General features: G+C 47.6%; 1 protein-coding gene across 1 annotated transcript in view; it reads left to right on the top strand.

The window, feature by feature from the left end:
• Positions 1-25,388, top strand: part of VWA3B (von Willebrand factor A domain containing 3B) — a 119,370-nt gene that overhangs the window by 28,709 nt on the left and 65,273 nt on the right. The window contains 5 exon segments of the mRNA XM_084900373.1: positions 274-443; positions 2,978-3,093; positions 10,815-10,940; positions 17,630-17,826; positions 23,219-23,373. Coding sequence (XP_084756499.1) covers positions 274-443; positions 2,978-3,093; positions 10,815-10,940; positions 17,630-17,826; positions 23,219-23,373 — 764 coding nt within the window.

The raw sequence follows: 25,388 nt of genomic DNA, 5'->3' as shown, positions 1-25,388 counted from the left end.
CAACCATTTCCTCCCATGTGGTACCTGAGGCTGTGGCCACTCCCCACAGACCTTCTCGGCACCAGGCCTTGGATCTCTCACTTCCTGGCCTTGGTCCCCAAATGTCCTCACAAAGCTACCTCTGTGTGCTCCCTTCTTCTCTCCCCACCCCCACACCCTTTTAAAAAATGCCGTTTTGTGGAAAGTGCCTTGCCCGTGAGTCCTGACGAGGCTGGGCCTGCAGGGGCGCACTGCTGGGACAGGAGGTGAGTTGCTGGTACTGCTTTCTTGCAGATTGAATCCGTGTACTACGTTGTGGTGGGGGACGTTCCCGAGGGGTCCAAGCAGCTGCTCCTCCAGAGGGTGTTGGAGATGCCATGTCCTGTCTGCACCGTGTCCTTCAACACCAGGGGTGAAGGCACCGTGGCTTTCTTAAAGGACCTGAGTGCGCAGGCCCGCGGCAGGTAGGCAGAAATGGGCCCTGGAGGGACTGCAGGGGCGTGGGCCTACCCCAGAGGTTGGCAAACTCATTAGTCAACAGAGCCAAATGTCAACATTACAACGATTGAAATTTCTTTTGAGAGCCTATTTTTTTAAACTTAAACTATATAGGTAGGTACATTGTTATAATCTTAATTAGGGTACTCCTAAGCTGGCCTTCGCTAAAAATGTCCTCAATCTGATTGAGGTACGTTCGCTGAGGCGGATCCCTTCCAAAGAGCTGCATGTGGCTCGCGAGCCATGGTTTGCCGACCACTGGCCGCACTGTGCTCTTCCCATCTCTCCAGCCATCTGAGTCTCCGAGCACCTTTTCTTCTCCACCCTGTACTAGTCTTGCCTTTAAAAAAAAAAAAAAAAATCCTCACTCGAGGATAGTTTTCCATTGACTTTTAGAGAGAAGGGGAAGAGAGAGGGAAAGCCAGAGAGAAACATCAATGTTAGAGAAACACATTGATTAGTTGCCTCCTATTCGAGCCCTGACCAGGGCCCGGGCTAGGAGCCTGCAACCGATGTATGTGCTCTTGACTGGAATCTCAGGCCAATGCTCTATCCACTGAGCCAAACCGGCTAGGGCAGTCTTGTCTTGTTTTTCTGTACTTTGGGTGCTTGGACATTGTGGGACCTTGCTGACCTTGCAAAGACTGTCTCTCCCAGGGCTGCCTGGTCCTGGAGCTAGTGAGTGACCCCTGTGCAAGCTGCCCAGTGCAGATGCATATTTCCTCCTCACCCCAGAGCCAGATACCAGAAAACTCTGCCTAAGAACTTGCTAAAATGATGCAAACATAGCCAATCCCAAGCCTGCTTACTCGGCCTTGCCCATTCCTTCCTGCAGAACCTCAATACAGACTCTTGCCCATCTTTCTTCTGCCTCCTCTGCCTCCTGACTGGCCCTGGTGTTTTCCTGTATGGCCCTGTGTGGCCCTGTGTGGGCGGGCTGCCCCTCCTCTTGGGCACCATGTTAGTTCTGCCTGCCACAGCAGAGTAGCACAGGCTGGGGCCTAAACAGTAGACATTTATGTCTCACTGTGCTGGACGCTGCAGTCCAAGATCAAGGTGCTTGACAATTCAGTTTCTGGAGAGAGCTCTCTTTCTGGCTTGCAGACAGCTGCCTTCTTGCTGTGTCCTTATGGTAGGGAGGGAGAGGAACAGAGAGAGAGAAGGGGTGGGGAATCCACAGCATGTGAGCTCCCTGGTGTGTCTTTTCAAAAGGATGCTGATCTTATGGGACCAGGACTCCACCCTGAGGACCCCTTTACCTTCATCATAGGTTACTTCACAGGCTTCCCCGTATGAATGAAAGGGTGGACACATGCACTTCACAGCGGCAGCTGTGAGTGATGGACTGTCCGTGGCAGTTGAAGTGATCTGCTGGCCTCATCATATCTGGGGCCTGTAGTGTGTGAGTTGAAGGCCTGGGGAGAAAGGCCGGCTGCTTGAGTGGGCACCAGGAGAGGGCCTGGCCTTTTGCAGGTTATCCGTCTGAGACGAGTGCAGTGCCGCTCAGGGTTTCTTCTCCAGTTGAGTTGCTCGTCGTGTTTGTGTGGGGAGCGTGTTCGTCATCAGAGGCCTGGGCTTTACCTTGCAGGCGGATGCCACACAACGCAGGGGAGCCTGGCAACATGCAGGTAGCCCTGCTTCCTGCTTAAGAACTATCGAGGGGGCTTGATGAAAATGCAGATGTCATGGTCGCAGCCCCAGAGCTGCTGTCAGGAGGGAGGGAGACCGGGACTCCTGGGGGTTTTGAGGGACACTGCTGGGGCTGCTCTTAAGCACTTGGGAGAAATTGTCTTCCATTCTGAGTGCCTTCCCCCCCCCCCCCCCCCCCCCCCCGCCAAATACATTAAGGGCTCACTGCCCCATTTTGCTATTGGAGATAGAAAAAGGCAACTGGCACGGCCACCTTGCTTGTCCTCTTCTTAGCTCAGGTGGGCATCTCCTCTGGGCCAGTGAGTTCACTCTGACCTCTAGCACTTCACAGTTTAACTATCTACCTCTGCACATCAGCTCCTGATTTGTAGGCCATGCACCGGGGAGTGCGAGTGTTGAGGAAGAGGGCAGGTGTAGACAGCCCTCCCGTCCCTGCTCTGGCCCTCAAGAGTGAGCCCAACCCATAGCCAGCCCTGCTCCTGCCCCTCACGGCGTCAGGGCCCTGGGTCCCACTTAGGGGCTGTGGGCACTGTGGGCCATGAAGAGACGTGGCTTGTCAAGACTGTGCTGCCATGACTGAACCTGGAAACAAAGAATCAACATAAATACACGGTGTCATTCCTGCAGGCTCAAGAAATACCATTTGGCTGAGCAATGACTATAATGAAGAGAAGAGAGACCGGTTACACATCCACAATTCCATTTTCTCCCACCTCCCTGGGTGCCCCCCGGGGGGTCAGGCAAGGGGCTCTCCCGCAGCGTGGGAGAGCGAGTTCAGTCTCGGGAAACGGAATGGACACGCGCGAGCACCACTTTCCCACCTGATGTTGCAAATCTCTTCACGTTTCAGGTTCCATGCGTTTGCAGAGAGAACGGAGTGTGTGGAATTTCCTGCATCCTCCCTAAAGGATGGTGACAGTGTGGTGACTAGGAATGCAAGGAAGCTGAAAGGAAAACCCCCTCCAGGTACCTGGGATAGGAAAGAAACAGTGTGCGTTGTGCCTTATCGATGGCAGGCGATCCTGTGTCCTCAGGAAATAAAGCGCTGGGTGGGGACTGACTGACTGGTCTGGGGTTAGTTATGTGGTATGAAGCAGAGCTCATGATGCTAATGGTGAATCTGTCAGTGTAGCAACCAGTCCGAAGTTTATCGCCCAAGGAAGCGGCCCGCCTTCTGGAGACGTGGCCCCGGGCACGTCAGTGCAGGACAGTCCTTGGCAGGCAGAGCCCTTCCGCCCGGGTAGCCGTGGCCCGGACGCCACGGTTCTCGTTTCTGGGGCCTTCTCGCAGGAACGGGGAGCTTGTAGATGCACGTGCGGGATTGACCTGCCCGTGTTGGGGGCCAAGGCCACACAGGAGCCTCTGCATGGGCTGGACGAACCCCCCTCTCATCCAAGGACTGTGATCAGAGAGTTAGCAGGCATAGAAAACGAGGTCACAGAATCAGCGAGAAGCAGTGTGGTGGCTCGGACACTACTAGACAGTTACTCAGAAAGCCAGGGGCTGGGACTGTAAGGTGCCGGACACCGGGCGCACACCGCCAGGAGGAGTCCTGTCCTTTGTGAGGTGACATGGCGTGGGGTAGTCAGACGCTGAGCAAGCCCAGCCCCCTCCACCCGTCTGTCTTCAGTGTGAGGCAAGCAGGCCTCTGGGTCAGGAGAAGCTGCAGTTACGGCTGCTACACTCCTGTTCCTGTAACTCGGTGTAGAGGACTCAGGAGAAGGGCACTGGGACTTCACTGGAGGCAGTGTGTCGGCGGGAAGGGGGGGAGGGCAGCCAGGGGTCCGGTGGAGACTAAGGCAGCGGGTGGGGCCACAAAGTGTGTGTCAGTGACAGGCTTTGTGAATTCACATTCTTAGTGCCCAAGCAGAGCAGGAGTGTTCCCTGTACACTCAGGTGGACACTGCTTGAGTTTATAGCCTACACCTTTGTTCTGATGGTGAAGTAGACAACTCCAAGAAATCGAAAAAAATGCCCATTGATAAGCAAAGTTGATGCTAACCTAAGAAAACATTAATTTGGAATGTATACCATGCCTATTGAAAATCACTGACCAGGTGAGGCCTCGCGGGCAGTGAGTCTGTCCGGGCGAAGACCGGATGTCCCAGCCCCCAAGGCAGGCCAGTTACTGGCCACGGGCTTAATGTTGCCTCTGTACTCCTTGGAAGTCTGTGTAAAAGGGAAGCATTCTGGCTGCATAGCTCACATTTTCTGCAAGTGTCATCTCAACCCTGCAATGCATACAAATTAAATTAATTAAAACATTTCTCTTAGAATAAAATGCTCAGAGCGTGGTCTGCCACTCGAATGCCAATTCAGTGACCACATGTTCTGAATTTGGGGAGAGATTCCCAGACCCTAGATACGGACCTTGTCGTCTCTGTCCATCACCATGTCCCAGAAAAGCCAACATTCCAAGTCCACCTCTCCACTCAAAAACGGCCCCACGTCCTTGACTCTTTGTTTGGAAATTTTGTGGTTTTCCCCCTCAGTGAACTGCCTCAGAGACAGTTCTTCCGTCTTCTCCTGATCCGTTCCCTCTCCCCGTGCCCCCACCAGCTGTCGCAAGCATTCATCGGTGCCAGTTTCCTCAGGTGCCCCTCCAGTGTGGGGAGGGAGGGTACCCCCAGGAGCTAATTTGCCAACTATTGCATAGAAAAGCGAGACTATCAAGTGAGGGGCTGGGGAATGGTTGCTCAGAGAAATCACCTGGCCATTTAAAGAAGTTTAATGCTGAAACTGACTTTCAGAGGATAACTTACCATCACCCCATGCTGTACACCAGTGCAAAAAGAAACTCTTGATAAGATAAATATTTTTAGAAGTTGTAGTAAAAAATGCATAACATAAAATTGACTGTCTTAATCATTTCTAAGTGTACATCTCATTGGCGTTAAATACATTAACACATTGCGGATGGATCATGAGAATTCTCATTTCTAAGGCTGCGACCAATCACGAGAATTCTTTAAAGAGATATTATTGATAGCTTGTAAGAACATGAAATAAAAAATTTCAAAATGCAATGGTATTAAATTTTAAAGCATGCCTTTAACATTTATGTAAACATTTTTGTACTCGTCCAATAGAAACTTATCTGGCCACTGGGTAAAGCTAGCAGCTAAACTACCAGCTTATCTGCATGCATAACGAGGGGTGGGCACTGGAACTTGGAGCCAGGGAGTGGATACTGAATTGTTAAATTGTGTCCAGATGGGAGGAAGACCGTGTTCAGGTTGATACTAGGAGTGGGCTGCTGGGACCTCTCTGGAGCTGGGACGGGGCACCTGCTCTCCCGGTGAGGAGCGGTCTACGGCAGGCCCTTTCTGGAAGGACTTTCCGCTTCCCTGTTGTCAGAGGGGCTCGGAGAGGCTTGACGTGCCGGGATCTTTGTAAGTTGGGCATGCCTCAGAAGCTGTCAGGGTGGGTGGATTGTCCTGGTGGCCCTGGGTCATTGCTGCCTTGGGAAGGCCCGTTAACTGCGGTGCTTCCCCGGGGACTGTGTCTGTGAGAGGTAAGTCCCCATCCTTTGGGGAGCTGCCCCTGAGCTGGTGAAGCCCGTGGGCCTGGAGAGAGGGATCTGTTGAGTGGTTTGGGGACTTTCTCTGGGGAAGGAGAGGCTTTTGATCTTTTGGGTTTAAGGCAAATCTCATCTTTTAGTCTGGTTCTTTCTTCCTGCTTTATGCTAGAAAATTTAATTAAACCGAAATAATAAAATTTTCAATGAGGGCCTTGCATCGGCTATAAAAAGAGATTAGGTCAACACTGATGTAGCCAGCCCAGGATCTGGACTACTGGGAAAGCTAACATGGACCTGCTTTAGATGCCTAGTGTCAGGCTCCTCACAATTGAAACTCAGGGACTCCGTGGTAGGATGAGCACCCAGGCTGATGACCCCCGTCAGAGCTCTGAGCTCCCCTTTCAGGCCAGAGCTTTATACTTTACTAGAGGCCCAGCACACGAAATTCATGCACAGGTAAGGTCCCTAGGCCTGGCCTGTGATCAGGGACCATCTTTCCTGGCTGCTTGCAGCCGGCCCCGGTCCCTGCTGCTGACACTGCTGGCCTTCTGTGTGTGGGGCAACCAGTGGGGTGATTGGGGGCCCCACTTGCTCGCACCTGCTTTAGCCTGGTGCCGCTTGCGTCCGCTGCCACTCACCCCTGGTTCCCCATCCCCCAATCATGTATTCAGGGCTTGCTAGTTGAGGGCAGCTCCTGCATTGAGTGTCTGCCCCCTGGTGGTCAGTGCATGTCATAGCAACCAGTCATTCCGCCATCCGGTTTATTTGCATATTATGCTTTTATATACATAGATACTGAGGGGGAGGAACAGAAGGAGACAAACTGCAGACAACTGGGCCACAGCTTTAACTTCAGTATGTTTACATATTTTTCATAGGTTTAACCAATAAAACTAGTAGCTCAAAACCCTCTCCTAGTTCCAGGAGATAGGGTTGGGCAGCACAGCACTTTCATGTCTAGGCTCATCCCACCCATTCAGGCATCACTGATCGATCTATCACCCCCTTCCCACCGAGCCCCTCCCAGCACCGCATGCTGGCCAGCCCCTGCTAACGGAGCAAAATCAGCAGGTAGGGTTCCGTGTGCTCACGAGAAAGACCTAGCAATGAATAAATGAAAGGAGGATCAGGTAATAGGAAAAAGGCAGTTTTTCTGAGTTATCTCCTGGCAAAACAACAGCAGAAAAGCTGCCCTTTTCCACTCGTATTATTAAGTCCGAAAGTGGTGTAGCTGTAAAAATGTGGTTGACTCTCTTTGAAAGCTGCACTTTTTTTGTGATGGTGGAGAAAAATGCATGAACTTAAACTGAATATTGTGAAGGCTGATTTATTCTCTGTAACATGCTCAGGCTGTTATGCTTGAAGAGGAGGTGTGACCCAGCTGGGCTGCTGGTAGACACTGGCACCTCTAGTCAGCTAGAGTTTCCTGGCTCATCACTGGCCGTGGCATTGCTGCTCACTCCTCGTCTCTAATTTAATCTAGAAGCTCGGGAGGTGCCTGTTTACAGCTTTCTGACACAGGAGTCTCTCTCGGAGGGCGGGCACCTCCTTCTCCCAGGACTCAGTTTAACTCGGTGGGTGGAGCTGGAGCAGCCAGACTTCCAAAGCTGCTGCCACATCACAGTTGGCATGGCCTAGGAGGTTACTGACCACCACGTCCTGCTCCTTCTGACAAAGGGTGCTCTGAATGTTTTCCCTTTTATTTTTTTCTGCCATGAGATAATCATCTGGTTGGTTAACAGGCATTTATTAAATTCCATTCATGTGCTTTACAGTCTCACTCAGGTTGAGGAGATTCAAAAGGAACAAAAGACGTGGTTCCTGTTGCGGGAACCCCACACTCTTAGAGTGCCCATTATGCTTCTGCTTACTTAGCAATTGTGCGGCCCTGGGCAAGCTCCTAATTTCCCTGAACCACAGTTTGCTTATCTGTAAATGGGGCGATAATCCCTAGCTGTGATTGTTGTGAGAGTGAATGAGTTAATATATTTCAGTGCCCAACATGTTGGCTGGTACGTGGTAAATGTTAGTTTCCCCCTCGTTCTCTTTTATATATCAGCTTGTAGCAGCCATTATAAAATACATCTAAAGTAAACAGTGCTCTAAGTAGTAGGATGCTATGAACCAGATCAGTGAGGCGGGCATGGTCTCCAGAAGGTTGGATGTCAGGGCAGTAATAGGGACACCAGGATATTGTTTCTGGAAATCATCAAACTTTATTTCCCTCCGAGAATGTTTTTGATAGGAGTAACTTGTTTAGATGCCTTTCTCATTTATTAGACTAAAATGCCCCAAACTTTTGTTGCAAAAGAATCACTGGGATGCTTTTAATTTCCTGGTGCCCCACCCTCAGAATGCACCTGGGGAAGGGGTTAGGACTCTGTACTTTGATAAGCAGATTGAGGGGTTCTGACAGGGGTGCTGAGGACCACCCTCTGGAGTGAGAACCTGTTAAGCAATATAACTGCTGAATTCTTGTCTATACAACTATTTAATGCAGCTCAGGGCCAGGCTCCCCTGTAGCCCACAGTGCCTTGAGTAGTGCCAGTTACATTTGTTGTACAATATTTAGTTTTGGATGTACAGTGCGATGATTAGACATTTATATAACTTATGTAGTGATTATGCTAGTAAATCTAGTACCCATCTGATACCATACATAGTTGTTACAATATTATTGACTATATTCCCTATGCTTACTTTACTAGTACCTACCCGTGACTGTCCTATAACTACCAGTTAGTACTTCTTTTTATTTATTTATTTTTTTTTTATTTTTATTTTTTTTTGTTTTTAATAAGTTTTTATTTTTCATATTATTACAAATGTTCCTTCCCCCCCCGCCCCCACCATTGCTCTCCTCCACCAGGTTCCCACCCCACCCTCTGCCCTTTCCCCTCTCCCCATTGTCCTCATCCATAGGTGCACAGTTTATGTTCAGTCTCTTCCCACACCCCCCTCTCCCCTTTTCCCCAAGAATCGTCAGTTCACTCCCCTTCCATACCTCTGATTCTATTATATTCAACAGTTAATATTGTTCATCAGATTTTTTAAATTTCCTTGGTTTTTAGATTCACTTGTTGATAATTACGTATTTGTTGTTCATAATTTTTATCTTTGTTTACTTTCTCTTCTGAAAGAACCCCCTTCAGCAATTCATATAATTCTGGTTTGGTGGTGATGAACTCCTTTAGCTTTTTTTTATTAGTGAAGCTCTTTATCTGGCCTTCGATTCTGAGTGATAGCTTTGCTGGGTAGCTTATTTTTGGCTGTAGGTTCTTGCTATTCATCACCTTGAATATTTCTTGCCATTCCCTTCTGGCCTGCATGGTTTCTGTTGAGAAGTCAGCTGACAATCGTATAGGTGCTCCTTTATAAGTTACTACCTTCTTTGCTCTTGCTTCTTTTAATATTCTCTCTTTATCTTTTGCTCTTGGAATTTTAATAATGATGTGTCTCGGTGTGGTCCTCTTTGGATTCCTTTTGTTTGGAGTTCTGTGCGCTTCCTGGACTTGTAAGTCAAATTCTTTCACCAGGTGGGGGAAGTTTTCTGTCACTATTTCTTTCAGTATGTTTTCGATATCTTGCTCTGTCTCATCTTCTGGAACCCCCATAATTCTGATGTTGGTTCGCTTGAAGTTGTCCCAGAGGTTTCTTACATTATCTTCAATTTTCTGGATTCTCTTGCCTTCTAGCTTCTGTGGAGGAGTGTCTTCTGGCTCTTTATGTTCCAAATCTTTGACTTGATTCTTGCGATCTTCCCTTCTGTTTTTAGGACTCTGTAGAATATTTTTTATTTCAGACAATGTATTCTTTATTTCTTGTTGATCCCTTATCATTTCTTGTTGACTCCTTATTAATTCTAGTTGATCTCTTTTCATATCCTCATAGGCCTTATCCATCTTTTCTAGGAAATTCTTGAAAAACCTTATAAGCGTAGATTTGAACTCTATATCCAGACGCTTTTTGTCCTCCATTTCTCTCGTTTGTGATCTATTTTCTTGTCGCATTTCGCAGTTACAGACGGGACGGGGTTTCAGGGTGGAGCCTGCAGCTTTGGCTTCCGTCAGCCCTGCCCTCTGCGGGTCCTTCAGTGCTCGCTGCCGGCGCCTCTGAGAGAAAGGTGCCCTCGATTTTCGCCTGCTGCCAAACAGTCTATGCTCTCTCCCAATGAGCCCGGTATTGGGGTTCAGTTCAGTTGGAAGTGGAGTTGGAGGTGGCGTTCAGAGCAGTCTGGAGCCCCAGTCTCCTTCCCGTCAGGGCAATCCCGCGGCACAGCCGGCCGTCCCTTCTCTGGGGGCAGTGAGTGCGCCTCCGGGACCTCCTTTCTCCGCTACCCCGGGTACCGCCTTACAGCCCAGCTCCCTATGGCTGAGCCTGAGTCCCCGGGGTCTGGCCCAGAACTGGGGTTCAGAGCAGTCAGGGGCCCAGCACAGTCGGAGTTTTCTCTCCTTCCCGCTTGGGAACGCCCGCCAGGCACTCGGCCTCCCTCCTCTCCGGCTCCGTCCTCTTCGCGTGCGCCGCGTGTCTCCGTACCTTAGGCTTTTACAGCTCCTCCGTGCTTCCTTCTGGTTTTCTCCTTGCTTCTTGTTGTAGGATTTCCAGTCAGTCGACTTTCCTGTAGTTCTGGGTAATGTCCATTTTATATTTTAGTTGTATTTTATTAAAATTGTTGTGTGCGGCTGCGGCTAGTTGCCTACCCGAGCAGCCATCTTGGATTCCTCTCTCAGTACTTCTTTTTAAAAATTTTTATTTGTATTTTCTCAATTACAGTTTATATTCAGTATTACTTTGTATTAGTTTCAGGTGTTTGGCATATTGGTTAGACAGTCATATACTTTGCAAAGTGTTCCCTCAGTACCCACATGCCACCATATGTAATTATTACAACATTATTGACTGTAATTTCTATGCTGTACTTTACATTCCCATGACTATTTTGTAAGTACCAACCTGTACTTCTCAATCCTTTCACCTTTTCACCTAGTCCCTGTACCCTCTACCCTTGACAACCATCAGACTGTTCTTTGTATCTATGAGTCTGTTTATGTGCTGCTTGGCACATGGAATTTGATGCTCAAAATGTTCTAGAAAACTGGCTGGGGTGTGCCAGGCCTGCTTGGACTGCCAGCCACGGCCACCTACTCACACTGTGTTTTCCTCCCAGGAGCCGGGGTCCGAGAGGACGTGTTTCTCATTTGGAGGGAGTTGGAGGAAGCCTACAGCACGCTGGCCCAGATCCAGAGTCTGGTGGCCCAGCCCTCCGAGTCCGATGTGACTACAACGGAGAACGGTGGGTACTGCTCACGGTCCCTCCTGTGAAAGTCAGAGCTGCTGCTGTTTGGGGTGGGGCTGCTCCCACGTTTTTCCCTAAGAAGCGCTCCTGAGCCCAACCTGTGGGGAACATCTGGAGCTGTGGGGCATGTGTCCATGTGCACGTGTACACGTGTGCATGCATGTTTGTGTGTGGTTGTGCACGTGTGTGTGAACGTGTGTGTGTGTTTTGTGCATATGAAGATTACTAAATAAAAAACAGATTCTATTGAGGAACTATTGCAATAGGGAACAAGATGATACAAACTAGGCTCAGTTATGAACACAACATGGAAAAGTCGAGATTTATAGCCATGGAGCAGAGTTGGGGGTTGGTCATTAGACAGAAACTACTGAGAGGAAAGATCAGGAATGGCGGGGAGGGGGTGATTTCTGGAGAAACCCACCTGCCGGGGTTCCCGCTGTGGGCAGGCCACAGTGATCAGAGGTCACCTGAGGGTATGGGGGGGATTCTGGCTAAATTGACTTAGCAGGATTTTTGCTGAAACGGGGCAATGCAAAGACAAGATCACAGTCTAGTTGAGAAGAGAATTCAGAGGGGCCAGGGTTTTGGAGTGAGAAAAAAGTCCTGTGTACAAAGGAGCAGAGATAAGCATGACGGCAGATTTCTTGCTGGGAGTGAAAGGACAGTGGGGCCACATCATTCATTCAGTCCTCTAAATTTTCAATCTCGAATTCTAAGTCCCATGAAAATGTACGTCAAAAACAAAGAGAAAAAAAAGACTTTTTAAGACATACAAAAGCTGAAGGACTTATTATCCGCACACATGCACTGCACTGCAGGAATGCTGGCAGCAATCTCAGGCAGGAGGAAAGAAAAATAAACGGAAATGTGGAGCTATGCAAAGTAGTAGGAACACCAGAAAGAGCTACATGGATAAATATGTGATATTTTTCTATTTAGTTATCTTTAAGACAATGTACTCTAGGAACAAAAATAGTGTGTCTATAACAGATGTGTAAGTAAAATGTATGACAATAATAGCATAAAAGCGAGGAGAATAGCAGCATTATCCATAAGTTCCAAAGATAACCAATCCATATGTCCACTGACAGACAACTGGAAAAACAAAATGTATATTTACTCACAACAGAATCTGCTTTAAAAATGAAGGAAATTCTGACACATACAACATGGATAAACCTTGAAGATATTATGCTAAGTGAAATAAGCCAGACACAAAAATGACAAATATTATGTGATTCCTCTTATATGAGGTAAATTTATAATAAAATTTTCAGACACTGAAAGTAGAATAGAGGTTGCCAGGGTCTGGGGGATGCGGAATGAGGAGTTATTGTTTAATGGCTGCAGATTTCCATTTGGGACACTGGAAGAGTTCTGGAGTTTGATGGTGGTGATAATTGCACAACAATGTGAATGTACTTAATGCCACTGAATTGCACACCTAAAAATGGTTAAGTTTGGGTTGTATATATTTTACCACAATTAAAAACAACAACAAACCACTGAATTTCAAAAAAAAAAAAAATGCTCAGGAGGGGAGAAATGGGAATACGCTATTACAAGGCTCTTGTACCTTGCAGTAAGTGGTCTAAGAGCAATTGAAATTAGACTATAATACATTAAAGATATCTATCCCATAAACCTAAAATAACCACTGACAAAACAAGCCAACAAAGGAGGTAAAATGGAATTAAAAATACTCAATGCAAAAGCTTTCAGGAAAAAAAAAAAATAGAACAAGGTCAGGTCAGACTAATAGAAAACAAGTAGCAAGCCGAAACCGGTTTGGCTCAGTGGTAGAGCATCGATCTGCGGACTGAAAGGTCCTGGGTTCGATTCTGGTCAAGGGCATGTGCCTTGGTTGCGGGCACATTCCCGGTGGGGGGTGTGCAAGAGGCAGCTGGTTGATGTTTCTCTCTCATCGACGTTTCTAGCTCTCTATCTCTCTCCCTTCCTTTCTGTAAAAAAAATCAATAAAATACATTAAAAAAGAAAAAAAGAAAACAAGTAGCAAGATTATAGGCATAAACCTAACAACATATAAGTCAAAAATTGTCAATTTGTACATTTTGAATGTGTGTCATTTATTGCATTTAGTATACCTTCACACGGCTGTTAATAACGTGAAGGAGGAGGGTGTGGTCACTCCTGGGGTGCTGAGCTGTTCGGACACCTTGGTGTATGCCTTCATAGATAAAATGGACACATTCCTAGAAACATATAAATAACCAAAACTTATGCAAGAAGAAATTGAAAATCTGAATAGACCTATCACAAATAGAATTAGTAAGCCATTTTAGAAATAGGCACATTAAAATGTGTCTTTCACAAATCTAAAGAAAATGAGCAAGGCTTTAGCCAAGATGGATATTTTGGTGACTGAGACAGAAGAACTGGCAGAGAATATACTCAAATGGCGAGAACAACAAAAGGAAATTTCTTCTTGTATCCCAAAAATATTAGCTGAAGAAAATTATCTTCAAAAATATATTATAACAACATAAAAAAAAAAATGTGTCTTTCAAAACCCTTTGCTTGGGATTGTGATCCACAGTGATTTCCTCTCAACCTTGTGGGGTTTAAACATTCTTCCTGGCTACCAGGAATGTCTTTCTTTCTTTCTTTCTTTCTTTCAGCTGGAAATCACCTCTAGGTTCCCTGAGCCTTTAAAACCATTTGTTAAAATTGATATGATGCGTTTTTATGTAATTCTTTTATGGTAAGCAGGTGTTATCATTAATAACAGACTCTTGTTTTTTAAAAGAAGTCAAGTTTAAAATAAAACAGAGCTGAAGGATATGATATGGAAATAACTGAATGAAAAGTTTATTTATTTCCTGCTGCACCTATTGATTAGAAAGAAGGGAGGTGAATAATGAAGCAGGAATAATGAAAAGATAAAGGCTTAGGATAGAATTAACAAGTATATTCTAAGTGGAGGAAAAACAGCCACCAGAAGGGTTTCCAAGGAAGCTGACCCCACTGAGTCAACAGCTCTGTCCTCTTTGTGCTGCATCCCTGTGACGCAGGTGAGCACACGGGAACCTGGGATGGGCTGTCCCTGAGACGCAGGTGAGCACACGGGAACCTGGGATGGGCTGTGTCCCTGTTACGCAGGTGAGCACACGGGAACCTGGGATCAGAGGCCCCGAAGCCTCTGGCTAGAGCTCCTGGGTGAGCCCAGTGATGGTTAAAGTGCAAAAGTCAAAAGCAGGGTTCTTTGCGATGTCCCAGCTCCAGTAGATTTCAGTTATGTAAAAGTCTTTATGAAAATCTGAGGACACGGCTCATATGCAGGACGAGTGGACAGATCCTTCAGGTGTTATTGAGAAACAACTGGCTCTGAAGTGTTTTATGTCCTCAAATCTTATTCTAATTACATAACCCCTTCACCTGAGGAATGGTGAGAATGGGTAATATTATTGTGTCCCTAATAGTGCACGCTACTTTTAAGTGAAAAGTATGATCTGCCTTGGATCTGTGTCTGCTGAAGCATGGTGGAGGGGATCTGCAGATCACAGGTTAAAGCTCTTCCCACCTCAGGCCAGGCGCGAAGCCAGGCTGCACAGTGCAGTCACCGGGGAGCTTGAGAAACCCCAGGGTTTAGACCAATTAGAACAGAATCTGATGCTTCTGCCTGGGTGGGTCCCGGGAGTATTTTTAGAACTCCTCAGAGGATTCCAGTGTTCAGGGCTAGAATCACTGATCCGAGTGGAAATGGACTCTGTAGGCCTGAAACCCACCTCTGCCCACCCCCTCTGGTCCTCCCAGGGCTCTGCTGGTCCCAGGGCTAAAATCTCCGCCCTTTCTGCCTGCCTTCTGGTGGCATGCAGGTGCATACTTACAATCTGCACTTTGGAATAAAATAGCCCGGATTTGTACGTCCTGCTGATCCCCAGGTTTTGTAAATTCTCCCCACATGGTCAGCTTCACCCCAGCAATGTGCTCCCACTGAGCCCGGCTGGAAGGAGAGGCGCAGGGCCAGCTCTCACGGCCAGCGCCAGCCAGTCCAGACCCGTGCCTCCTCGGCTTCAGACTGCTCCTCTCCTCTGTGCCCGCTCCAGGTACCCGTCTCCCTCAGGTGGCAGCAGGGAGTTTTGTGCCACCAGATAAACACTTTTCTGTCATGGTTTTTCTGCTCAGGTGGTGTTATCAGTGGAAGTGGGTGTCCCTTTCCCCACTGAGTCTTTATGATATCTTGAGAAAAAGAATTTTCTGAGACTCACAGGGGAGCACGAGGGATTTTTATTTGTGTGGAATAACATTCCTGGGTTTCCAAAGTCCCATTGCCCTTAACCCAGTCCCGGAAGAAGTGCAGCTGGGGACTCAGAAGAGCTAGGAGCAAAGCCAGTGTGCCAAGCTTCCTTTCCAGGTGGAGCTGCGTCAGGCCCAGCATCAGGCTGGTGGCAGTCTCTCAGTCCATGGTGTAGGGCCCGCATGGCTGTGGGCCCTGTGAGCAAATGCAGGAGCGCAGGAGCATGAGAGCGACCAAGAGAGCCAGGGGCCAAGAACCCACCCAGAGCGCAAGAGAGCAAACTCCTTTGTTTAGGGCTGTGGTCTGCAAACTGTGGCTCTTGAGCCACATGCAACTCTTTGGCCCCTTGAGTGTGGCTCTTTCACAAAATACCATGGCTTGAGCGAGTCTATTTTGAAGAAATGGCATTAGAAGAAGTTAAGTTTAAAAAATGTGGCTCTCAAAGAAATTTCAATCATTGTACTGTTGGTATTTGGCTCTGTTGACTAATGAGTTTGCCAACCACTGGTTTAGGGGATTAAATATCTCAAATCTTGAGATGCAAATCAAAACAACAATGCGGTACCATCTCACACCTGTCAGAACGGCCAACATCAACAAATCAACAAACAACAAGTGTTGGCGAGGTTGCGGAGAAAAAGGAACCCTCGTGCACTGCTGGTGGGAATGCAGACTGGTGCAACCACTGTGGAGAACAGTGTGGAGTTTCCTCAAAAAACTGAAAATGGAACTCCCATTTGACCCAGTAATCCCACTCCTAGGAATATATCCCAAGAAACTAGAAATACCAATCAAAGGATATACGCACCCCTATGTTCATAGCAGCACAATCTACAATAGCCAGAATTTGGAAACAGCCTAGGTGCCCGTCGGCAGATGATTGGATCAAAAAACCATGGTACATCTACACAATGGAATACTATGCTGCCATAAAAAAGAAGGAATTCTCATCATTTGCAGCAACCTGGATGGAATTGGAGAACATCATGCTGAGTGAAATAAGCCAATCAATGAAAGAGAAACACCACATGACCTCACTCATTTATGGATAATAAAGAATATTATAAACTAATGAACCAAAAGATAGATATAGAGACAGTAAAGCAATAAGCAGACTGTCAAATTACAGCAGGTAGGGAGATCTGGGGGAGATAATAGATGAACCGAAGGACTTGTATACATGCATATAAGTACAACCAATTGACATAAAACTCTGGGGAGGGAGGGTATGTATGGGAGGGAGGGGGGCAAAAAAATCAATAAAATATATTAAAAAAATAAATAAAAATAAAAAGTAAGTTTGGCACAAACATAAAAAAAAAAAAATCTCAAATCTTCATGTGCTTGCAGTGGCCACGCCTACTCTGCCAATGACATGTTTCCATGTTACTGACAATCAAGTATCTTCCCTGTTTCACCCAGACTTACTGGGCATGCGTCTGTTCTGCCCAGTGGGGAATGGACTGAGGGCTCCTGGGGAGTATTAGATTGTAGCTTCCTGGTAGAGCTGCGCAAATGGCATGCCTATATTTAGCTTTCCCTTTGTCCTTTTCTGTTGTTAATAACTAGGTAAATTATAACGGTATCAGTAGCATAATACCTCCCCCTCCCCCCCCCTCCCCCCACACACACACTTAAAGAGTATAGGTAACTTTGGAAAACACCAAGGTCATGTGCCTAAGGCTGGGGATATTTAGGCAATTGACCTTCTGGATTATGCTTTACCCTGTGAATCTGACGAAGGTGAGTGGTCATAGATCCGCTCCAAGTGCTGACACATAAGTTGCTGAGCCTGCAGGATTGAGGGCCAGACTCTGAATCGGCATAAACCCACCCAGTCCGCGGGTGCTCCTGGAAGGCAGCCCACACGTCTTCTGGGGTTGACTGACTTCCGCCTCAATGCAGGTTACATGCTCCTCCTTTCCCCGCTCATTACAAAGCTCTTCCACACGACTTGTCTCCTTGAGTCACTTCAACACACCCAGGAAGGTGAGGTGGATGCTGTCTTCCACCTGCAGGGGAAGGTTCTGCTGAAGCTCAGAGAGATTAACTGGGGCCATTTGCCCAAGTGTGGGCATTGCCCAAGCTAGAAAGTGATGGAGGAGGGCCTCGAATTCAGAGCTTCTGACCCCAAGTTTAATGCTCTCCCAAACACACCGCCCTGGTCTGCTGGCCATCTCCACCTGTGCATGGGGCCAACCAACTTAGGTAGAGAGGAAGATGAAGAGTAGCAGGCCCCCGCCTTCTAGCCTTGTGAACGGACTCTTTGCCATCCCTGCTTTGAAAGCATGCTTCCTGAAGTGAGTGGGGTCCCACAAAGAACATGTTTGAGCATGGGGAATGTTATGGTGGGGGTGAAATATGAATGGGGGTGAAATATGGGGGTATAATCTGAATGGCTAATGAACTGTGATTCCAAAAATAGAGTCAGGAACAGCATCTGTTGGAAGTGAACCAAATCCAGAAGACATGTGGGACTCTAAGAAGTGGTTGCAGAAATATGGCTTAAATGCCCAAAAGCTGTCATTTTATGACGTCCTTGCTGACTGCTCCTTTCGCCACGCTGATGGAGTTGTTGATATAAAAGCCAAACCCGAGAACGAGTCCATACAGACCAGTGCGGTAAGTGCACTCCCGCAGGGCCGTGCCTTCTCGTGGTGCCCTGAGGAGGCAGGCGGGCACCCCTCAGGCCAGAGCCCCGGGCAGCACCAGCTTAAAGGCTGCGTGGAGGGAAGCTGCCTGGGGTGTCCATGCAGAAGCACTGTGCACTGCTTCTCACCGTACACTCCACCCGTGGGGATGGAGACCAGCTCTGGGAATGCTTTCTAGAGATTAGTGAACTAGACGATAATTATACGTAAGCCAGGAGAGGGGCTTGTTGTTATCCAGGCATTATAAGTCTCAGAAATATGCAACTTTATTTCTAAGGAGACACGCTTTGTTCCTCCATATTGAATGGAAGAATGAAAGCAGGCATCTCTCGGTCCATCTGAAAGATGCTCCAATCCTAGTGCCTGTCAGCCAGCACGTAGTGCATCCCCCGTGAACACACGTCAGCTCTGTGAGGGGCTGCCCCTGGAAGGGTGTGTGCATGCTGAGAACCTTTGGAAGCTGAGTTCCATTGTGCCAATGGGTGGGAAGGAGCGTAGCTTCTCTAAGTGCCCGACTCTGGCTCCCAGGGAAGGATAAGGATCTATAGTAACGGCTCCTAAACACTGACACGTGTGAGTCAGGGGGACTGGGGTGGGAGCCAAGAACGTGCATTAGACCAAAGCCTCAGATGGTGCGGAAGCTTCTGGTCCAGGGGCCACACCCGGAGAAACACTCGATGTAAATAGAACCCAGATTGTCAAAAGTTCAGAATTATGGAAAGACTAAAAAGTCTCACAATATGGAACAGGACATCGGGATAAAATGAATATTCTAAATGTATCCAAACTGAAGAAAAGCTCTTTGAGGAGGCAGTAAAGGCCAGGTCCCCACTGCGAAGTGAAAGCCGAAATGCCAGCAACAGAGCAGACACGACTGGGAGAGGAAGCCGGGGTCCTTCAAAGACAGCCACTCTGTGTATCTCTAATCTCCAGTTCAAGGTCAAGATTGTCAGTGAGATGGCTGTTAAGTCAGAAGTAAAACCCCAGGCTCTCCACCCAGGCTGGCTGGCTGGCCACGCCTCCTTGGGGAAGGGCCCTTCTCTCAGGCCTGCAGACCGCGTGATGCGTGTTTGCTCTTTTACTGCTGTGCCCTGGCAGTGAACTGCAAGGAGGAGAACAGAAAAATGGAATTAGGAGAAAAACGCAGAATTGACGCAGGCTTGTCTCCTGGAATACATGCTGGCTGCAGAGTCATTGCTGCGTTGGGGGACATCTTGCCGGTTGCCTCCCCCAGACAGTTTCCTGATTTTGAAAACATCGTTCAGTAATGTCATTAGTTCAGGAAATAAGCATAACCAAATTTTCATTTAAAAAGGCACATTAGGCCCTGGCTATTTAAGAATAAGAATCCTCAGAGAGAAAGTGGGGGTGGTGGTGGTAAGAAAACAACCAAAGGACTTGTATGCATGAATATTAGCATGACCAATGGACACGGACTCTGGGGCGGTGGGGACTGGTCCTCGGGGAGAGTGCCGGGGGAGGGGGATTGGGTCAATCAGGGAAAAAGGAGACATGTAATACTTTAAACAATAATAATAATAAGAGAATATGAATCCTTGCCCATTTGGACCATTTGGACCTCGCTTACTGCCCCCTCCTGGCCACACTCAGGCCTCTCCAACACGGATTTTCTCCTTCTTCCCTCAACAGTTTTACATGAAACTTTATAGGGAAAGTTTGAATAATTTGGCTTATAAATGAGGAATATTTTGCCTCAATTTTCTTGTGCTAATAAATAATAATATAGTAAAGGTTGAGAAGTATACAGCACAGCTATAAATATTGATGAAAAAAGGGACAGTTTCATTTTTAGTATTTGGGGCTACATATCTGAAACCAGATTTATGCCTAAAATTGTGATGAGTATCAGGTAGGGAGAAACTGCGGCTGTGAAAGAGGTAGATTAGTTAGGGTTCTCCCAGACTACCAGGGCCAAGGCCTCGTAAACTTTTTTTTTTTAAAAAAATATATTTTATTGATTTTTTACAGAGAGGAAGGGAGACAGATAGAGAGCTAGAAACGTCGAAGAGAGAAACATTGATCAGCTGCCTCTTGCACACCCCCTACCGGGGATGTGCCCGCAACCAATGTACATGCCCTTGACCGGAATTGAACCGGGACCTTTCAGTCCGCAGACCGACGCTCTACCACTGAGCCAAACCGGTTTCAACGGCCTCGTAAACTCTTAACTACCAAAAACCAGCTTGTAGTGCTGATCTAGGAAATTCGTTTGCACTGAGAAGTAAATGACTAAAAAGCCCTTGCTGTGTAACATTTCTAAGATAATGAGCAGGTGGGAGGAGGAGACAGAATGCAATTCCAATCAGGCAAAGTCTAGTAATGTGAAATCTCGGGCACCCCTGAAATCACATCCCAGGTTGCTTATGCTGCTCACGTACAAAGCCAGGCCTGATGTTCCCAAATCTACTCCGGTGTCACCATCTGTTCCTATGCTTAGTGAGCCCTGGCTCTATCCCCCAGTCTGGTCTGGGGAAAGCGCACCGGATTTGGAGTGAGGAGACCTGGGTATGAGCAGTTTCCACAGTTACTAATTATGAGATGCTGAGCAATAATGTAGCCTCATTTAGTCTCCCTCTCCACGTCGGTAGCAGGTGGTGTAAAGTCCACCTGAAAATGAATGCCTGTCTGAGCACAGGGCCTGGCGCCCAGCAGACGTTGCCCGCTTCTTTACTAAGCACACGAGGACTCAGCAATGAGCACTTAGGAATGCCCGTGTCCTTTCCACAGAACATTTGTAAATATTTGTGCTCTCACATCACACAGGACAAAGCGAAGTCACGGGGCCTCCGCAGGGTGAGGCACCTCCCCTGACACCTCATGGCAGGCGGAGGCCGGTTTGCACTCAGATCTGCTTGGCTCCCACATGGCACTTTCCCCATTCCGCTGCCCGACCCTGCCTTCCCGCACCATGTGGTTTGGTGTGTTTCTGCTCGGGAGTGTGCAAGGCTCAGTGAGTGGGCAGAGGCTGAGTGCTGGGATTGAGTAGACAGACGCCTGTGGGTGCCGCCCCAGGAACATGGTGAGATGAGAGGACACCTTCCCTGGGGCTGCAGGGAGATGTGTTCCCTCTGCCGCCGTGGCGGCTTCAGGGCTGATTTCACCAAAGCCCTCAGTGCTGTTCTGTCAGTCACCACAGGGCCCCTGAGTCTCACTCCTGTGTGGCTCTGACCGCCCTTTCCCGAGCCTCCTCCCTTCCCCCCTGACTCCCAGAACCCGCCCCCTGTGCCCCTGGACCTGCAAGTCATCCGCGAACCCCTGGAGCCACAGGGGATCACAGAACCCTTCTCCTGCTCCTCTGGGTTCTCTCTTGCGAACCTGGTTTTACTCTCCTGCTGTGGGCTGGGGGTGGCAGTAGCCTCTTTGTTGCTTCTTGACCATTCTCCTGCCCTTTTCCCATGTCATCAGAATGTGCCACCCCCTACACCTTCTGTGGCTGTCACCTACTGTGCCCCAGGCCACCTCCGTCAGTCCTTGACGATTAAGCTTGTGGCTTGCTGTCACTGGCCCTGTTTTAATTCCTAGTGATGTCAATACCCTGTAGATTGCCGACCTTTCATTTCTCTGACCTACTCTTCTCCAACGACGTTCTCTACTCCTACATACCACTCCCGTCACAGGCTTCCACTGACATTGTTGTTACAGGTAGCTGTGTAATCATAGCCCATAGAATCAGTTCCCAAGGTCACTGTTTGATCACTTTTCTAGGTCATTTCCTCTGCTGTCCTAATTGCATCAACCTTTCAACCCCACTGGGATGTCTGATTTGCTGTTTCTGCCATCTTTTCTCTGTTCTCTCTATCCTTTAGTCCCCCTCACATCTTCAACTACTTTTTCTCTCTTCCATTCTTGCACTCCCTGGCAAAACCCGCCCCTGTTAAATCCACTTCTGCCATTTCTGCCGTACACCTGTGCCGATGACTCCAGTGGGTGAAGGAGAAAACACAGCCACGTGTCTGGCTTCACCTTCAAGCCCTGACCTGTAACTTCAGGTGGGTCTTTTGTGCTGCACCACAGTCCCACTTCCTCTCCCAGTGCCGCAGACTCTCATCCTGCCAGATGTCTACCTCCTTCATCCTCTTCCAACTCCAGCATCTTCTCGGTGCTTGCTCTCCGCAATCGACCTTGTTCCCGTTGCACAGAACTTTGAAGTGAACATCCATGAGCACCTACAATAGCTACAAACCTCCTGGCATCTGTGTCTGGATGTTCTCTCATTTCTTCGAGGATGGCTGACTGCCCTCGCTTCTGTCTAAGACCAACCCCTCCATGTGTGCACTGATCCCAATTCCCTCATTCATTCATTCATTCATTCATTCATTCATTCTCCCCTTTCCTAATTCATATCGTCAGTATTGCCCTCCTTTCTATATCTGTTCCATTAGCATATAAACAAGGTGCTGTTTGTTCCATCTTAAATATAGTCTGTTCACCCTCTACTGGCCTCCAGCTCTGCCTCCTAGCCTCATTCCTCAGCTGCTCTCTAGCATTCAATCCTCTAAGAGTTTTATACATCCCTACTCTCCAATTCTGTGCTTCTCCCAAACTCCTGAGTGCACTCCAGTCAGACAAAGGCCCTCTCTCCACCAAAACCCACTTTGAAGGGTCACCTGAATTGCTGAATACAGGGATCAAATCAGTTTCTGTTATCAACATTTTTATTTATATATTTCATTTTTATTTTTTAATATAGTTTATTGTTCTTTTACAGATAGGAAGGGAGAAGGGATAGAGAGCTAGAAACATCAATGAGAGAGAAACATTGACCAGCTGCCTCCTGCACACCACCCACCAGGGATTTTCCCACAACCAATGTACATGCCCTTGACCTGAATCGAACCCGGGACCCTTTAGTCCGCAGACCGATGCTCTATCCACTGAGCCAAACCGGTTTTGGCTGTTAACAACATTTGATGTAGTTTGGTTACTTCTTTGAATTCTCTTACTTACAGAAAATGCACTGTCCTGTTTTTCCTTCTATCTCACTTCCATTCTCTCTCAGAATTCTTTGTTAATTCTTTCCCAGCTAAATGCTGAAGGCCTCAAGGTGCTGTCCTCAGACTTCTTCCTGACTGCACTCATCCCAGGTGCTGCCCTGCTGGAAGCATTAGCTTCTCTGGGGCACCGACGGGTGCACACATCCTTCTGACATCGTTCATGCCGTCTAGCACAGGCCTCTGTATAGAGCAGACCCCTGTGCACGCTTGTTGAACCAACAGTGGAATGATTTTACCTGGGAGTGAGAGTTATGAGCTGTACGACTACGGCAGAGATGGAGGTGCCATCTGGAGACTTTTCGTGGTAGAATGGTTTCTGAGTGGCTTCTGTCCTTTTCCTTTCCTTAGGAGACCAACAGGAAGACAGTCCACGCGAAATACTGTAGCAGATTTGTCCATGCTCCCTGGAAGGATGGGACCTTAGTCCACGTCTGCATTACAAAGGAGAAGTACACGTGGTACACCAAGAGAATCCATGCGGTCCTGGCCCAGATCCGGCACAGGTTAGTGAGTTTGCAGGAGGGTATAAGAGGTCTGGTCTCTCTGAATTCAAATATGCTTGACCTCTTTCTAAAAGCGTAACCAAGAGAAATGGCCAGTAAACATGTCAAGTCAAGTTTGCTGGTGGTTTGCTGGTGGCCTTGTTGTTAATACCAAAGGGTGATGTCTTAAAACAGCAAAGGTGTAGTTCGCATGCTGGTTGTGCATCACTGCTAAGGAACGCTTCTCCTCAGAGTTGTGGGCGAAGATATACTGAGACTGTATTCCATCTGTCCTCTTGAATATTACATTTCAGGGAGACTGTTACAATGTGAAACATTTTATTATAGTGGGAAAATTTATATGGATACTAGAGGCCTGGTGTGCGAATTTGTGCACAGTGGGATCCTTCAGCCTGGCTGGCAATCGGGCCAATCTTGCTGTCTCACCCAGTCCCAATCAGGGCTGGCCAGGGGGAGAAACCAGGGGAGGCTGGCCTGCTGTGGGAGGTTGGCTGTGGGAGCACTGATGACCAAAGGGCAGCTCCTGCATTGAGCATCTGACCCCTGGTGGTCAGTGCATGTCATAGCGACCAGCCAACCAGTCATTTGGTGGACCAGCCCTAATGGTCACTTAGGGTTTTATATACATTGAATGGCCAGATTATTATGATATCTGAACGCATAATAATCTGGCCACTCAGTGTATATCCTTCCCTATATAATAAAAGGCTAATATGCAAATTGTCCCCTCAACCAGTTCAACCAGCAGGCAGGCCAGCCAACCGCCCATGTCCCTTTCCCCTGGCCAGGCTGGCCAAACCCCACCCATACACGAATTCATGCACCGGGCCTCTTTTATACACACCCACCCACCCACCCACACACACACACAGACACACACACTGAGTGGCCAGATTATTATGCCACTCAGTGTATATAGATATATCTTTTAGAAATCAGCTAAAAATACCATCATGTGATTTCTCTCCACCTTGCTGCTAATATCTGCTGTGGCCTTAACCTCAGACCCCTGGGGATGATCCACCTCATGTTTTCACCTCCCAAGGCAGGGACGGCTTAGACCCCGAGGACCAGACCCATTCAGCTGCATAGGCTCCGGGGTCAGAGAGCTGGATTCTATCCCCGCTCTGCACTTGCTGTGTGGCCCTGGGAAAGTTTGTTGATGTTTTTGGGCATCAGTTTCCTCATTTATAAAGTAGGAATAGTAATGCCATTTAGAAATGTGTCCTATGGGTTAGATTAGATACTAAGTGTAGCCACCTGCAGTAGCCGCTTGGAAATGAGAGTTCCCTATTCCTTCTGTGTTTTCTGTTGTAGAGATATAGGCTGCAGACACCTGTCTCCATATTCAGTCTTCGGAGACCCAAGTTCTCAAAACCCAGTTGGTGACGGGTTGCTGGTGAAGGGTTACTCAGAAAAACGAACCCTGTGTCTGGAGTCGTTTCTGCCTATAGTTTCGCGGTTGACTTTTGGGGAGAGTTGTTTGGATTTCGGGTCTGGGAAAGGATGCCGTTTAGAAGACATTCCGCCTGGCCGCTGCCAGGTCTTTTGTCCCTCTTGTCGCACCAGGTTTGTTGGAAAGTCTTCTCTCCTTCTGCCGCGTGGAGGATTGGTGTCATATCTCCCTGAAATGCTGTGGAAGTCACCACTGAAGCCATCTGGGCCTGGGTTTCTTTGTGGGAAGGTTTTTAATTAGGTATTCAATTTCTGTAAATGCTCATAGAGATTGCCATCTTTATTTTCTAAGCAGTCTGGCTAGAGGTATCCATTTTATTCATCTTTTCGGTGGCTTTGTTGTGTTTTTTCTCTGTAGGGTTTTCTCCTTTCTATGCCATTAATTGTTACTCTCTTTTTATTTATTTCTTTTCCCTTACTTTGGGTTTAAGTATCTTAGGATGGATATCACTGATTTGAGACCTTTCTTTCTAGTATAAACCTTTATTTTTCTTTGTTTATTTTGATTTTTGTTTTGCTTTAATTTTATTACTTTATATTTTTATTGATTTCAGAGAGGA

Source organism: Pipistrellus hanaki (assembly GCF_964339955.1).
Source record: "Pipistrellus hanaki genome assembly, chromosome: 12".
NCBI lineage: Eukaryota > Metazoa > Chordata > Mammalia > Chiroptera > Vespertilionidae > Pipistrellus > Pipistrellus hanaki.
Note: the sequence above shows the minus strand (reverse complement) of the source record. Positions and strands in the feature narration are given on the sequence as shown.